The following is a 14,705-nucleotide window of genomic DNA, read 5'->3' as shown; positions in this document are numbered from 1 at the left end:
CATACAGAATTTCAGATGCCTTCAGGGTGGAAGTGGTTTTCATGGGGTAGAAGCTAGAGTTTCATTCTCTGCCCCCTCCCCATTTCATTTCCTCCAAGCTGGCCATGCCACAGGTTAGCAGATCAACATACAGCCCTTACACATCTATATACATGGGCTATCACACCATTCCCCAAAGAAAAACATTTTCAGGGGGTCTAAACTTTTGATAGCCCCTAATACAAAAGGGAGCTCATGCCTAAATTTTGATCTCCACACACTAAATATAATGATTATGGTTCAAAAAAAAGATACATGGAATCAAACAGATATGTGATGGTATCCCCCCATCAGGGAGACTTTCAGGTCATCCCCATTTTTTCTTTAAGTATTACAAAAATAATAATATAAAAAAAATCATGAATAAAAGAGGTGCAACCAGCTGTCCAGTGATGAGGGGTGGGAGGGAAGTGAAACAAATTTTAGAGATGGATAAAGACACATAGGTGGTGGGTCAGGAATTATCCATGGAGGTAGGGATCTCTGTAGGAGCATGCAAGATATACAAGTAGTCAGGGATTCAACCCACCAAACTTCATCTATAACTAAAATACCACTTTGGGTTGGACTGGGCCTTTAAGTTGATCTTTCTCACGGAGGTATAGAAGAAGCATTAAAATGGGGCAGCACAGTGGCTAAATGGTTAGCACTTCCGACTGGCAGTACTAGGGTCGTTGGTTCGAATACCAGCCATGGCACCACCTGCCTGGAGTTTGCATGTTCTCCCTGTGCCTGCGTGGGTTTCCTCCCACACTCCAAAGACATGCTGGTAGGTGAATTGGATCCTGTCCAAATTGGCCCTAGTATGTGTATATATGAATGTGAGTTATTGACCTTAGATTGTACGCCCCTTGAGGGTTAGGGACTGATGTGAATGTACAATATATATGTAAAGCACTGCGCAAATTGACAGCGCTAAATAAGTACCTGTAATAAATAAATAAATGACCAGTTTTTCAATGGAATAATTTACACACACAAACATTTTGTTAACAGTTTTGATTTATTATGTCAGTTTCTAATTAACTAAAATACATGCACGATGTAATACTGCATAACTAGATGACTTTTACTTATAGTTACATTATGATCCAATAATATTACAATCAATGACAACCAGTTTCATGAGCAGACATTATAACCCACAGTCTATCACACTGTGAAGCTTGTCAGATAATCTGAGATTATAAAGACAAACTGAATTGAAATCAAAATATAAACCTGTAAATGTAAAACAAGAGTGTGGTTTTACCTTTGTGGGTTTGAAACCTACTGTAATTTGGGTTCTTGGTTTCTATACTTGATAAGGCCTTATTTTTTTTTTGCCAGGCACCACAAGCAACTCTGAATATGGCTCAGTGGGTAAAATGTCAAATCTACAAACACAAGGTCATGATTTCAAGTCTCAGAAGCCAGGTGGTCATGGTGCAGTTGGCTGTAGATAGCTGAATCGATAATGATCACTTTGGGATTGGGGTCTGTCACCATGGGGCATCGTGTCCCTTCTTCACAGGACATCCTTGCATGACTTCAAAACCCCAGTATAGTTGATTACAAGCCTGAAAAAACAGATTTGCATGTGTTTTGAGGTCCCATGGGGATAGGTTATTAGATTAATGGTGAAGGGAAAGGCCATTAGTATCATACAGATAAGCTGACAAGGTATGATGTAGGGTAAGGTTGCAGTTCGCCATCATGAGAGATAAAGATAGGCCCTGAAGGAGTACTGTTAAGCCAAGGAGCTGCTCAGATGAAATGACAGGGCACACAGAAGTAAAAAATATGAGTTATTAGGCTAGTGGTGGGGCTAAAAGAAAAGGATGTTGGTGAGGCCAGGATGTGTGGTATGGGTTTTACAACATGGCAGTTGTGCAAGGGATATGAGGGTCATGGTTATTAGCTCAATATAGTCATATAGATGAGATGTTACTGAGGCAGCAGCTACAAGATCATGGTCTGCTAGCATGGCAGATGGGGAAGAGCTGTACTGGTGAGCAATGGTAAGGGAAGTTGAAGAGGCAAAGGTTGTGGTCTGATGGATGAGAAAGGAGGTTAGTATAACAGGGAAGACTCATGGATGAAGGGAAATGAGTATGACAGAAAGATGGTCTGATAAGGGAGCCATAAAGGTTCTGTACAAATCAGTTTAGAGAAAAAAAGAATCAACACCTCTGGGGACTGCATGATGGAGATACTAGGGTACCAGGGGTGTTTGTCTACCATCTAGGAAAGGTTCGTTCAGAGCTGGATTGCTAGTATTATATGTGTTCTAAACTGTGGCACCTGTTTACCACAGTGCTTTCTCAGGTGAACTACTGTACTTCACAAACTACATAAATTATATGTGCATCTTCAATAAAAGATAGCATAGTCAAAAAAAGAACATTCTCAGGAGGCATGAACAACAACACAAAAGAGCTTTCCATTTTTGACAAAAACAGTACATGCCTAAAATATACATTTCTCCTATTTTCATATATGTACATTTTGGATGTAAAAAACATCTTTACTGTACTCTTCTTTATGGGTTAATTGCGGCTATGGAAAGTGTAAGACAGCCATAAGTGTAGCTGGGCATTGATAAGACTGGTGTTGACTTCTATGATGAGTGCTGTGCCTGTTGAATTTATGGTCCGAGGAACGGTGTCTACTGTCAGCTGGACTGTAACAGAGAGAAAGCTGGGGAGTTATATTAGAAAACACATAACTTGAGGTTGTAGCCTTAGAAAGCAGAGCAAAGGTTACACGCATTGTTTATCTACAGGACATAGTCCAGGAACATACTCTTACACACCACAAAAGGCACATATGATTTTAAAGAGACTGACAATGAGGGGGGAAGGAGGGAATGCTGTTGCATATATGAAGTGCAGAGACCTAGGGGCCCATATATGCAGAAGCTCCCAAACCCTTCCTGTCATGACTGGATAACAGGCAAAATAGTCCAGATAGTTTCAGAGCTGGAAGCTAAGTTCCAAGCTTCCACAGAAACCGCTCGGGTGTCGTGTTAGATCAAGCTGGCCAAATGACAGTTTGCAAAATTTACCATCCCTGGAGTTCAGCTTTACATAGTTACATATTTAGTCAGGTTGAGAGTCCATTTAGTTCAACCAAGAGAAAAAATCCTCCATGTGCACAATTTTATATCCACAGTTGATCTAGGAGAGACAAAAAAACTCCAATAAAGTGTGATCCAATTTGCTCCAATAGGGGAAAAACAAATTCCTTCCTGATCCCTCAGGAGGCAATTGGATAATTCCCTGGATCAAATACCCCTTGATGTTATTACCTTTAAATGTTAATATCCAATTATATTTTGTGCATTTACTAATGCATTCAGCTCTTCTTTAAAACAATCTACTGAGCTGGCCAGAACTAGTTCTTGAGGGAATCGATTATATAAAAAAAATATGTAAAATATATATATATATATATATATATATATATATATATATATATATATATATATATATATATATATATATATATATACACACACTATATTGCCAAAAGTATTGGGACACCTGCCTTAACACACAAATGAACTTTAATGGCATCCCAGTCTTAGTCCATAGGGTTCAATATTGGGTTGGTCCACCATTTGCAGCTACAACAGCTTCAACTCTTCTGGTAAGGCCGTCAACAAGGTTTAGAAATGTGTCTATGGGAAGGTTTGACCAGTCTTCCAGAAGTGCATTTGTGAGGTCAGGCACTGATGTCGGATGAGAAGGCCTGGCTCACAGTCTCAGCTCTAATTAATCCCAAAGGTGTTCTATCGGGTTGAGGTCAGGACTCTGTGCAGGCCAGTCAAGTTCCTCCACCCCAAACTTGTTCATCCATGTCTTTAGGGACCTTGCTTTGTGCACTGGTGCACAGTCATGTTGGAACAGGAAGGGGCCATTCCCAAACTGTTCCCACAAAGTTGGGAGCATGAAATTGTCTAAAATGTCTTGGTATTCTGACACCTTAAGAGTTCCCGTCACTGGAACTAAGGGGCCAAGCCCAACCTCTGAAAACCCCACACCATAATCTCCCCTCCACCAAACTTTACACTTATCTCAATGCAGTCGGGTAAGTACTGGTCTCCTGGCAACCGCCATACCCAGACATGTCCATCAGATAGCCAGACAGAGAAACATGATTTGGCACTCCAGAGAACACATTTCCACTGCTCTAGAGTCCAGTGGCGGCGTGCTTTACACCACTGCATCCGATGCTTTGCATTGCACTTGGTGATGTAAGGCCTGGATGCAGCTACTCAGCCATGGAAACCCATTCCATGAAGCTCTCTACGCACTGTTGTTGTGCTAATCTGAAGGCCACATGAAGTTTGGAGGTCTTTAGCTATCGACTCTGCAGACAGTTGGCGACTTCTGCACACTGTGCGCTTCAGCATGCGCTGACCCCGCTCTGTCATTTTACATGGCCTACCACTTCGTGGCTGAGTTGCTGTTGTTCCCAGTTGCTTCCACTTTGTTATAATCCCACTAATAGTTGACCCTGGAATATTTTGTAGCAATGAATTTTCACAGAAGGACTTACTGCAGAGGTAGCAACCTATCACAGTACCACGCTTGAATTCACTGAGTTCCTGAGAGCGACCCATTCTTTCACAAATGTTTGTAGAAGCAGTCTGCATGCCTAAGTGCTTGATTTTATACACCTGTGGCCATGGAGGTGATTGGAACACCTAAATCCAATAATTTGGAGAGGTGACATAACAATTTTGGCAACATAGTATGCGCGTGTGTGTATTTATTTATTTATTATTATTATTATTATTTTTATTATTATATAAGAATAATCAGAGAATCTGAGATATTGTGAGCTTTAGAGGCCATCATGCTATGACCTGTGGGAATCATATTTACTTTGCTGTTTATTCGTTGGACCCTGCAAGTGAAAAACAATATGGTGCAAAGATTTGTCATTTGGCCTAACCTTGGATCTCTGAAGGCCAAAGTCTTTATCAGTGGTTGTGTAACACTTAACAAACCCACAAGCAAACAGCAGCAAGTTTACTTTTCGTGTCCCTCATTTTATTCATGTGATCAGACAGTGTCCCTACCTTTAAGAGTTTTATTACTTGATGTTCCCTCGTAGATTGCAATCTCTGAATTGTGCCTATGAGATGTGTTCAGGTCTTTAATATTCAGTATTATAAAGTGCTTGGCTGGTGCTTGGACTTTAAGCTGGCAACTGAAACAAAAAATATCAAGAAGAGATTGTAACTCTTGGTTATCATGGAGTGCCCAACAACCTCTGAACTCCAGGCAAACAGCTAAATACACAGATACAATGATCATAAGGGAGCTGTTTTTACTGCCAAAGGATTTTTATTTCTGTTCATCCAGACCTGAGATTTACACAGTTTCACCACATAGCACAGCACTCCCTAGCAGAGGAGAGTACCTATTCTTTCCATGCTGCAGATTCACTTTCACTTACTCCCAACCCCAACCCTGTGACTGGACAGTCAAAGTAGAAGCAGCCTATTGATGCACTCATCTTTCTGTCACACTGCTCTCTACTCCTTTCAGCATTTTTCTTCCACTACAATACATCTGATTGGCTCCTTGGGCTGTTTCTCACATTCACTGTATGAATTTTGCTATACAGTTACTTCAAGAATATGAAATAATTAAACTGCGCAGATACCCCACCCTAATCATATACAAAGCCAAACCAAGTGGAGATTCCCTCTAAATCACAAATTAATTTTAAAAACTTGTGTTGCGCTAAGTGAAATATAAATACCTCACAAAATTCATGAATTTACAAATAATGTATGTCCAATAAAGGATAAACAAGAAAGTGCTCAAAAGTGAATTATGGCCACAAAATGAATACATTAAATAAACATAAATAAAACAGTTCTTATAAAGTGTATAGAACAGTCCCCTTTTTATGTGATGAATGATGATAAATCTTCATTCCAATATAACCACCAACGTGAATCTGCACCACCGTGATATCAAATTGTAGACTTACCAAATCCTTTGACCCCTTAATTATAGGGGTCAATACATGCCCAATATATATAATCTCGTCTAGGCTCAGATTGGATCATGTGCACCACCCGAGGCTCCTCAGGCCATCCCGATGTTTTGGGGTCAACATATGGCAATGATGTCAGAAGGGAGTCTCTCTTCTGACATCACTATAGTAGAAAGGAAATTGTTTCTGAAGCCTTCTTAGTCTGCGGAAAAGTAGTGAATCTAAGGGTCCCATGTTTTGTTCAATTTGGTTTAAGCATTTTGGAGGGTTCAGGTGAGTTAATTGTTGATTATGACCCAATTTTGTTTAACATAGATGAAGTGCAGCACAAACTGATTCCAACATCTTGCAATTGCAATTCCAGCTGCTAGGATAATATATGAAGTTAGTCTTCTAATCTTTTTAGGGAATACATTATCCATTTTCTGGAAGAGGGAATCTGGGGGTGTTCATTTAAATCACAGAGCGAATTAAATTAAACAGCCTAATTCAGATCCTGGATACCTTGGGGCATTGCCACCATAGGTTATGGAACATACAGTAGTTCCTATTTGACCACAACGCCTGAAACAGAAAACAATTGTGAATGTACTTTGGCCACCCTGGTAGGAATCGGGTACATTGTTGTAGGCAAGTACAGGATATGCAGGATAGGTATTAAGTGGGGGGGGGGGGGAACATTTTTAAGAATAGTTAGAGTTAAGCATTTTTCCACAGGAAAATGTGATCCCACCAATATTTCTGGGTGTGTTCCATGACCTCCATCCAGTCATTACGTCTACGTAAGATGCTTTAGCTACTTCCAATGTACATGAAGCAGCTGATGTTCTACTTGAAAATGCGTGTAACATGAAACATCTTAATATTCCCCAGTCCCCCCCCCCTCCAAACTGTTCTCTCTCTCCCATTCACTTGAATCATGGTGCACTTCGTCCCGTAGGCTTCTGTTTAGTTTTGAATTCAGTGCGGCTATGCATGGCTTTAATTGCACAGCCACATCATCTGTTCTGTGAAGGGAGAGATTACAAGTTCCACCTGCACCGCAGCAGAGAAACTTAAAGTTCTCAATGAAGCCAAAGTGCAGTGATGTCACTGCACTTGCAGCCCATTGTATACTTCCTCCAGCCTTATAACTCAGGGTTCAATCCTCCGTAAAGACTTGAGGCTGGGGAAAGATTCTTCATGAGCTAGCGCATTGCGCCCAGGATGCACTGATCACATTTGCAATGCTTTGCAGACTTTAAAATTTAATAAATGCATTTTTTTTTATTATTGTGGGTGCATTTATTACATTTTTGCAAAAGGTGGAATTCGCCTGTAGGTGCTGGCATCATTGATAGCCCTGTCAGCAAAACGGCTATGGCTGGCTCTGACGACAGCCCTATAAAATTGACAGCATTGTTTTATTTGTAAAAGCTGAGGGAAATTATGTTAAAGCACCCCCATCCCCGCTAGCAGAGTGCAGCAGAAATTAAATTCCCTTTGTATTTAATAATAAAGAAAATAGATTAATTACATTTCTTTTAGGACATTTAACAGTCCAACTTGCCTTGAAAATGCCTAAAAGAAAATAGAGGCTTTAGAAGAACTTTAATAAGCTCAGGTAAAATAATTTGATTACAAAATGTCTTTGGAAAATAATTTAAAATTTTTGCAACTCTTTTTTTAAAGAGGAACTTCACACAAAAGGGGAAGTTCCGCTTGTTTTGCCCCACCCCCTCCACTGCCACATTTGGCACTTTTTTTAAGGGGGGGAGCAGGTACCTGGTTTTCACAGGTAAACACTCCCACTTCTGGTTAGAAGCACCGCGACATCTCTCCTTCCCCCACAGCTTTCTAGGACACTTCCCAGGTCCCTGAAGACTACGGGACCATTCACAAAGTGTAACGCCTTTCAGACATGAACAGTAAAAGACTGGCTGTGAAGTCGCAAGGCTTCACTTCCAGTTTCTTTTACTGCAGATGCCGGCACCTCCACCCGAAGCCGAATGAAGAACTGCCTTGGGTGAGGACGTTGCTGTATCCCTGGACAGGTAAGCGTCCTTATATTAAAATCAGCAGCTACAGTATTTGTAGCTGCTGACTATAAATTTTTTGGGGGGAACTCCGATTTAAGATAAATTCACCTCCTGGAGCATGTTACACATCACACCTATATTTAGGCTGTAACATTCTCCAGTACATGTTCTCTTCAGATGCTTCAATCCCCCACCCATGACAGCAGGCAGGGGATCCTCTCTCCGCACCCGCTGTAACTTTTTGAAAACATCATGGCTTACAGGGCTATGGCCACACAGCTGTGTTATTTGTTCGCAGGAATCTGTGAATGAGAAAACTGTATGTCCCATCTGCCACTGCGGCAGACAGCTTGTATTTCTGACTGAACTGCGAGGACGCTGATAGGTACCTGTATGGCTTGTCTGCAGGAGCTTGACATTGCACCTAGGATATACTGATCACAGGTGCAATGCTTTGGATGCTCATGCGGGAAAAGATAGCAAATGCACTTTTTTTTTCATAAAAAATATGTGCATTTATTTTTTTATTTCCCAAAAGGTGAACTTAGCCTTTAACACCAATATGTTATAAAAATATTTACTTTACACCAGCCATTCCCTTTCCCAATACTTGTCTAGAGCAGGGAAATAAAATAAATCAGGGAATTACAAGGTGTTCAATGTAAGAACACAGAAAAGAGAACACTCTGGTTGTCTACTTTTTAACCAAGGTAATGTAAACTCAACTCAAGGCTTTTCGGTGATCTATGCTTTTTTAACATGTGCTGCTGCTTTCCTCGAAATGGGAGCTTTTCTGCCTTCTACTGGTCAAAATGGAAACTACCTTGTAAACCTTGCTTGAAACTGGAAAATCGGGGATATCAAAAATGAAAATGTCTTTTTTTTTGTGAATCAGTTATATTGCTCAAAGACACGACATGTCCATTCTAGTAGTCCTGAATAGCTCCTGAACTTACTCAGCAGAGGGGACACAAACTTTCAGTCACCAATGGAGATGATAATAAATTCAATCCTGCTTACCTGTACAATACCACAACGGGGTTGATTTTCTAAAGGAAAATATACTGGGCACTGCAAGTGCAGTTGCTTTAGATCCAAGGAGAAGCTTTGAAATGAGGTGAAGCTCTGCTGATTTCTTTTATCCACTCATGTGCAAGCGAAAATGCAGTTTTTTTAATTTTCCTTGCATGTTCCCCTCAGATCTAGAGCAACTGCACTTTCAGTGCACTTGCAATGCATTTTCAAGTGCACAACCTATTTGCCTTTAGTAAATCAACCCCAATGTCTTCTTTCTGTCATTACTGTCTAGCTATATTTATCTCTATTTTGGATACACCCATGTGGACTTAAATTGCAAAATGTAATGGTAAGAAGATAAAACTCAGAAATCAAGCCTAGACTGCATGCTTATTTCTGATTGGTTGCTCTAGCTTACTTTAAGTTCCAGGGATAGTGGTCACCAGGAAAAATAGAGAGAGCGTATCTACTTAATGAAAACACAGGTGTACTAACCTCTCACCAGTCTATCCAAAACTAAAATAAAAGTTATGGCTTTAGATACCGTAATGTATTTTTTGTTCCAATTTAAAGTGGCTCTGTCAGCAGAAAGATATGGTTGCCATGGCTGACCTCTTTTTGATAATGTTAGCTGCCTGGCTTTCTCTGACGTTAATGCTTTTGAGTCACAGACCCAAAACAGGTATTCTGTAAATGAGATTAGAAAAGTCCTTATCTTTATACATAACACATAACAAAAAAAAAAAACTTGCTTTTAGAAAATCAAAACAAAGAAAAAGCAACTTGTCTTATATTGAGAAATGCAGTATAAAATATGAATAGTATGGATGATACCGCTATACTATTCACATGGTTATCTCTATACACATTTTTTGGGTCAAAGAATAAGAAAGCATTGGAGAAAAAGTATCATTATGACTGCCAAGGGACTAGAATACTCAAAATGAGAGTCCAGCAGTGACAGCCCCATACATTTTTCATGCGTGTAATATTAGTTACATAAATATAATATTTCATTTATAAAGAAAGTGCTTCCAGCTCAGTAGTGCTACATTTTGTATTTTACTTTTCCTCTTCATTAGTGCAAGACAATCAGCTTAATGGCTTATTCCATAATTGATTTTATCACAGCAGTTGTTCTTTAGAGTTGCTGGTTGTCTGGTTTCATATACAGATTGCCACTCAAGGGAGAATCTACAGATCTGTATATAAAATACTGTTAAAAAAATAAAAAACAGCAAACATGTGGAGATCACATCCTAATATACTTTCTGGCAAACAATATTAGCTCTCAACGGGCATGTAATGAAGATTTAGTAGGATTCTAGCATAAAAAGCTCAGTATGCAATGAGTGGCTCTTATCACAAAGATTTCCATAACAGCACGAGACTCTCAGATATGGAAAATGTTCATGGGAATGTCTCAGGAATGCTCAGAGGAGTGGCACTAAGATCATATATACAGTTACTCTTACCTGAAGCCTTTGGGGCGATCCTGACTGTCAGCGGACAGCTTAACCTCCCCTGGTGACTGCAGTAACACCTCACCCTTGCATTCTGTGTAGATGGTCTGTGAAGGGCTGCCACTGGAAAGAGCACCTACCGTAGAGTCATAATTAAGCATGGTTAATATCACAGGGTTTATTACACTGTTTGTAAAGTGACTCTTCCACGGTGGAAGGAAAGTTGCTTTCAGTTACACAGTGTAGGAATTGTGAGTTGCTGGCTGGCAGGATTGTGGACGCTGTATACATGTCACCTAGATTTCTTACTTACACACGGTGGGGGGCCTCCGGGGTTTGTGTTTGTTATGGGAGAAACAAATCTTGCAGTTTTCTCATATCTTAATCAGTTTTATTCTGGGTCCTGAAGCCCAGAGAATTTGTAGAGTTTTAGGTGGGATGAAGCCTCCAGTCCATGTCTCAACTGTTGGCCAGACCTAACAAGCTAGTTTCATCTGTCATTGGGCATTTTTACATCTGAGCTGACTGATGCTGCAGGCTCTCTTTCACTCTCTTTGTTGTGGGAGCCTGCTGCTGGGTGATAAGGCTGAGTACTGACAGAACACTAAAAGGTACCATAGTACCTGTTAGTGTCAAGAACCCATGTCAGTCAGAAACTGACATAAGTTTAGTTATTAGAACTGACAAGCAGATGTTTTGTTTGTTTTATGCTATGGACTTGTATAAAGCTCTCTTACATTGATGCTCAATTTATTTACTGACTTGCTGAATAAAAGTGCAGGACAAACCTGTTTGGACGGTTGGCAGAGTATCCCTGTCCCATGTATAGTTACCACTGCCAATACCAGTTGAGTCTGCAGCAGCCATCAGGACAGTCTGGCAGTTGAGTAGAATGGCAGATACTAGGTGGTTCTTGCACATATGGGCATGCACCTATAGGCAGGAAACCAGGCCTAGCAATAGGTGTTTGGCCTGCCACTGGTGTAAAGCATGAAGTACCTAAATCAGACCTTAGACACCACACTTATTGAATCTAACTACAAAACGCTTCTTTGATGGTATCTAGTTCCTACAGGTCTTGCTAAAATGTACCCATCTGTGTCACCCAGCTGTTTTCGACACTGCGGACAAGAGGGTACTATGCTCCACATATGGTGGAAATGTCCTGTGGTGAATAGATTTTGGATCCGTTTATTTAACTTTATTTACTCAGTAACGGGAAGTAATACACGCAGATCCCCTGAAATAGCCTTATTTCATCTATTTCCCACTGATATTCCTAAGAACTCAGTTAAATTAATTCTTTATATTCTGTTGGTGGCACGAATTACTATAGCTAAACGTTGGAAACAGTCAACAATTCCGCAGAAACTTAATTGGATTATGATTCATGATAAACTTACTAGTATAATTAACAATAATACCTCTAAATTTGAGAACACCTGGGAATCGTGAATTAAGTATCTCCCTGTTATTTAATGGACTTTTGGCTGGCCCTTTTTCTTTCTTTCTGTCTCTCTCTCTCTTTCCTCTTTTTAGATTTATTCTTTACCCTCTTTTTCAGTTCTTTCTTTAATTTCTGGTCTCTCTACCTTTGTTAACTGTTTATATGATAATACCCACACCTTTTGACTGATGGAATAGTTGCTTAAACTCAACCAAACCCTACTGGGGTTTCCAGTTTATTGTTCACTACATTATTGGTTGATATATTATTATGTAATTAATCAAATAATCATTAAGCACACTTGGTAACAAAAACCTCAATATTCGTGTATAAAGTCCCAAAATAAGTCCCAAAATCTCAGTGTATAAAGTCCCAAAATAGGAATCAAAATAGTTCCCAAAGAGGTTATCTCTAAATCAATGCTTTCTTAAATCTTCATATCTTCAAACCGCCTTTGTTAGGTGTACTCCAGAAATAAATCTTCATATACCTCAAAGAAAAAAACTCGACATAGTGCTTTATCCAAATAATATCCAAAATATACTAAAAGTGCCACACGTGTTACATGCAAAAAAAAACAAAACACTCCCGTGCCACAGCAACCGTGAGAAAAAAAAAAAAAATACCTCTGCCTTACATGTTATTCACTGCACACAAATAACAGAAGTGCATAATTACCCTCAAGGTAGTAACACAAGCCATAGATGAGATTAATTCCAACCTTTTTCCTTCAGCCTTTCCAACCACTTCCCATAGACCTCATAAACAGACCAGGGATCAGTGTATATAATAAATAGTCACAGTACTTTATTATAGCAACTTACATTAAAATAAGAAGAGATCAGCTTCCACACACAAAACGATTAATTCCACAATTGAACCTCTCCTCAGTGGTGTTATAATATCCTCAGCATACCACTTTAGGGAAGGAATATGTAACTGGTAATGAGTTCCCCACTACCCATACACCTGTATGGAGGATTCAAGGGCATACACAGCCGCGTGTTCCAAGAGCAAAGATGGCCGCCACAGCACTTCCGGAAGAGCGTCAAAACGTCACCACGTCACGTGCCCCGGACGCGTTTCGTCACATCCGGACTTTATCAACAGGGATACGGACGTGTCTCCTCACTCTCCTTAAATACCATTGACCCAGGAGGTGAGGATACAACTGCGGCCATTTTGCAACCTGGAAGCCCGGATCTCCATACCCATACGGAAAAATTGCACCTAGACCAGCAGAACACCTGGGAGAAAAACAATCCCATACTGGCCAACTTGTGCCCTCCCATTATACCAATACAAATTTAATTGAAATAAACATCCCCCAACTTTTATATATATCTCCATAGTGGCCATTTCTCCCGGAGGGAGCCCCATGCATCAGATATTATAAAATCCCTAGCATTCACAAAAAAGGGATGGAGATCAGATTTATCCACCTTCTTCTACTCCACCCCCTATCGTATAAAACATGAGAATTAACATAATAAAATGATCGCATAATAAATCAATATCCGGCCAATATACATACACATATTTTATATAATCTACTCATAGTCCTAAAACACTATATTAGAGTACATGACGTAACCATATACCCTATTATAATCAGGTTTTCAAACAATCACTATTATGACCCAAACAATTAAAATTAAAAAATTAATTAAAAAATAAATAAAATATATATATAACCAAATATATATATATAAAAGTTAAAAAAAATATAAAAAAAATAAATAAATAAAAAAATGTAAAATATTATACAACCCTAAATATATTCCCTCCAACAATGCAATTTATTGATCAGAAATGAAGCAATTGAGGTCTAACTCGATATTAAGACCCCTGGGTTTCAAAGTGTTCAGCCTATAAATCCAAAAAGTTTCATTTTTAGATATCTCCTGTACCCTATTACACCCCCTCCAGTGAGATTCCAAGACATCAATACCACAAAAATTCAAAAGACTTGGATCTGAGTCATGAAACTCACGGAAATGTTTGGATACACTGTGTTCTTTCTTCCCTTTTTTCACATTTTCAACATGTTCTTTAAGCCTGATTTTTAAATCTCTTTTTGTTCTACCAACATATTGGATTTTACAAGGGCATTCTAGTACATAGGTCACATATTTCATGTTGCAGGTAATAAATTTATTAATTGTAAAGATCTCTCCCGTAACACATGATTTAAATGTTGTGATTTTCCTCTCTTTTACACCTGTGATTTTGCAGATCTTACATTTTTTGCACGGAAAAAAACCCTGGAGCCCAAACATCCTTGGTTTACTCGGAGGGGAGATCACTCCCTTTACCAGCAGATTACGTAAATTCTCACTTTTCCTATAGATAAGCGAGGTTTTTCCAGTAAGATATTTCCCAGAGTAGGATCTTTTTGCAATAGAGGCCAATGTTTCCTAATAATGTTTTCCACTCCTTTGTACTGACAACTAAATTTGGAGATGAAAGCAAAGTCTACTCCCTTATTCCCCTCAACTCCATGATTTTTCTTATTCTTAATTTCCTTTTTTTTCCCATCCCCTATATAATTCTGACTTACTTTGTATCTGATTTTTTCTAATTTCATAGGATCATATCCTTTAGACACAAAACGATTTTTTATCACCTCAGATTGCAAGATATAATCATCCAATCTTGAACAGTTCCTCATAACACGTATAAACTGACCCTTTGGGATTCCCTGGATCCACAAAGGGTGATGGC

The 14,705-nt window shown here is 39.4% G+C and overlaps 1 protein-coding gene across 1 annotated transcript in view; it reads right to left on the bottom strand.

Moving 5' to 3' along the window:
- Positions 1-1,023: 1,023 nt before the first annotated feature.
- OVCH2 (ovochymase 2) overlaps positions 1,024-14,705 on the bottom strand; it is a 102,734-nt gene continuing 89,052 nt past the window's right edge. The window contains exons 21-23 of the mRNA XM_089675920.1: positions 10,547-10,670; positions 5,108-5,238; positions 1,024-2,701 (exon numbers count right to left, since the gene is read on the bottom strand). Of these exons, the coding sequence (XP_089532046.1) occupies positions 2,568-2,701; positions 5,108-5,238; positions 10,547-10,670 (389 nt within the window). The 3' untranslated portion in view covers positions 1,024-2,567. The remainder of the gene's footprint in view (positions 2,702-5,107; positions 5,239-10,546; positions 10,671-14,705) is intronic.

Source organism: Staurois parvus, unplaced genomic scaffold (assembly GCF_062004578.1).
Source record: "Staurois parvus isolate SC_StPar_1 unplaced genomic scaffold, SC_StPar_1.0 ptg000159l, whole genome shotgun sequence".
In the NCBI taxonomy this organism is placed as follows: Eukaryota; Metazoa; Chordata; class Amphibia; order Anura; family Ranidae; genus Staurois; species Staurois parvus.
The sequence above is the reverse complement of the archived record's forward strand: the minus strand, read 5'-3'. Positions and strand labels throughout refer to the sequence as shown.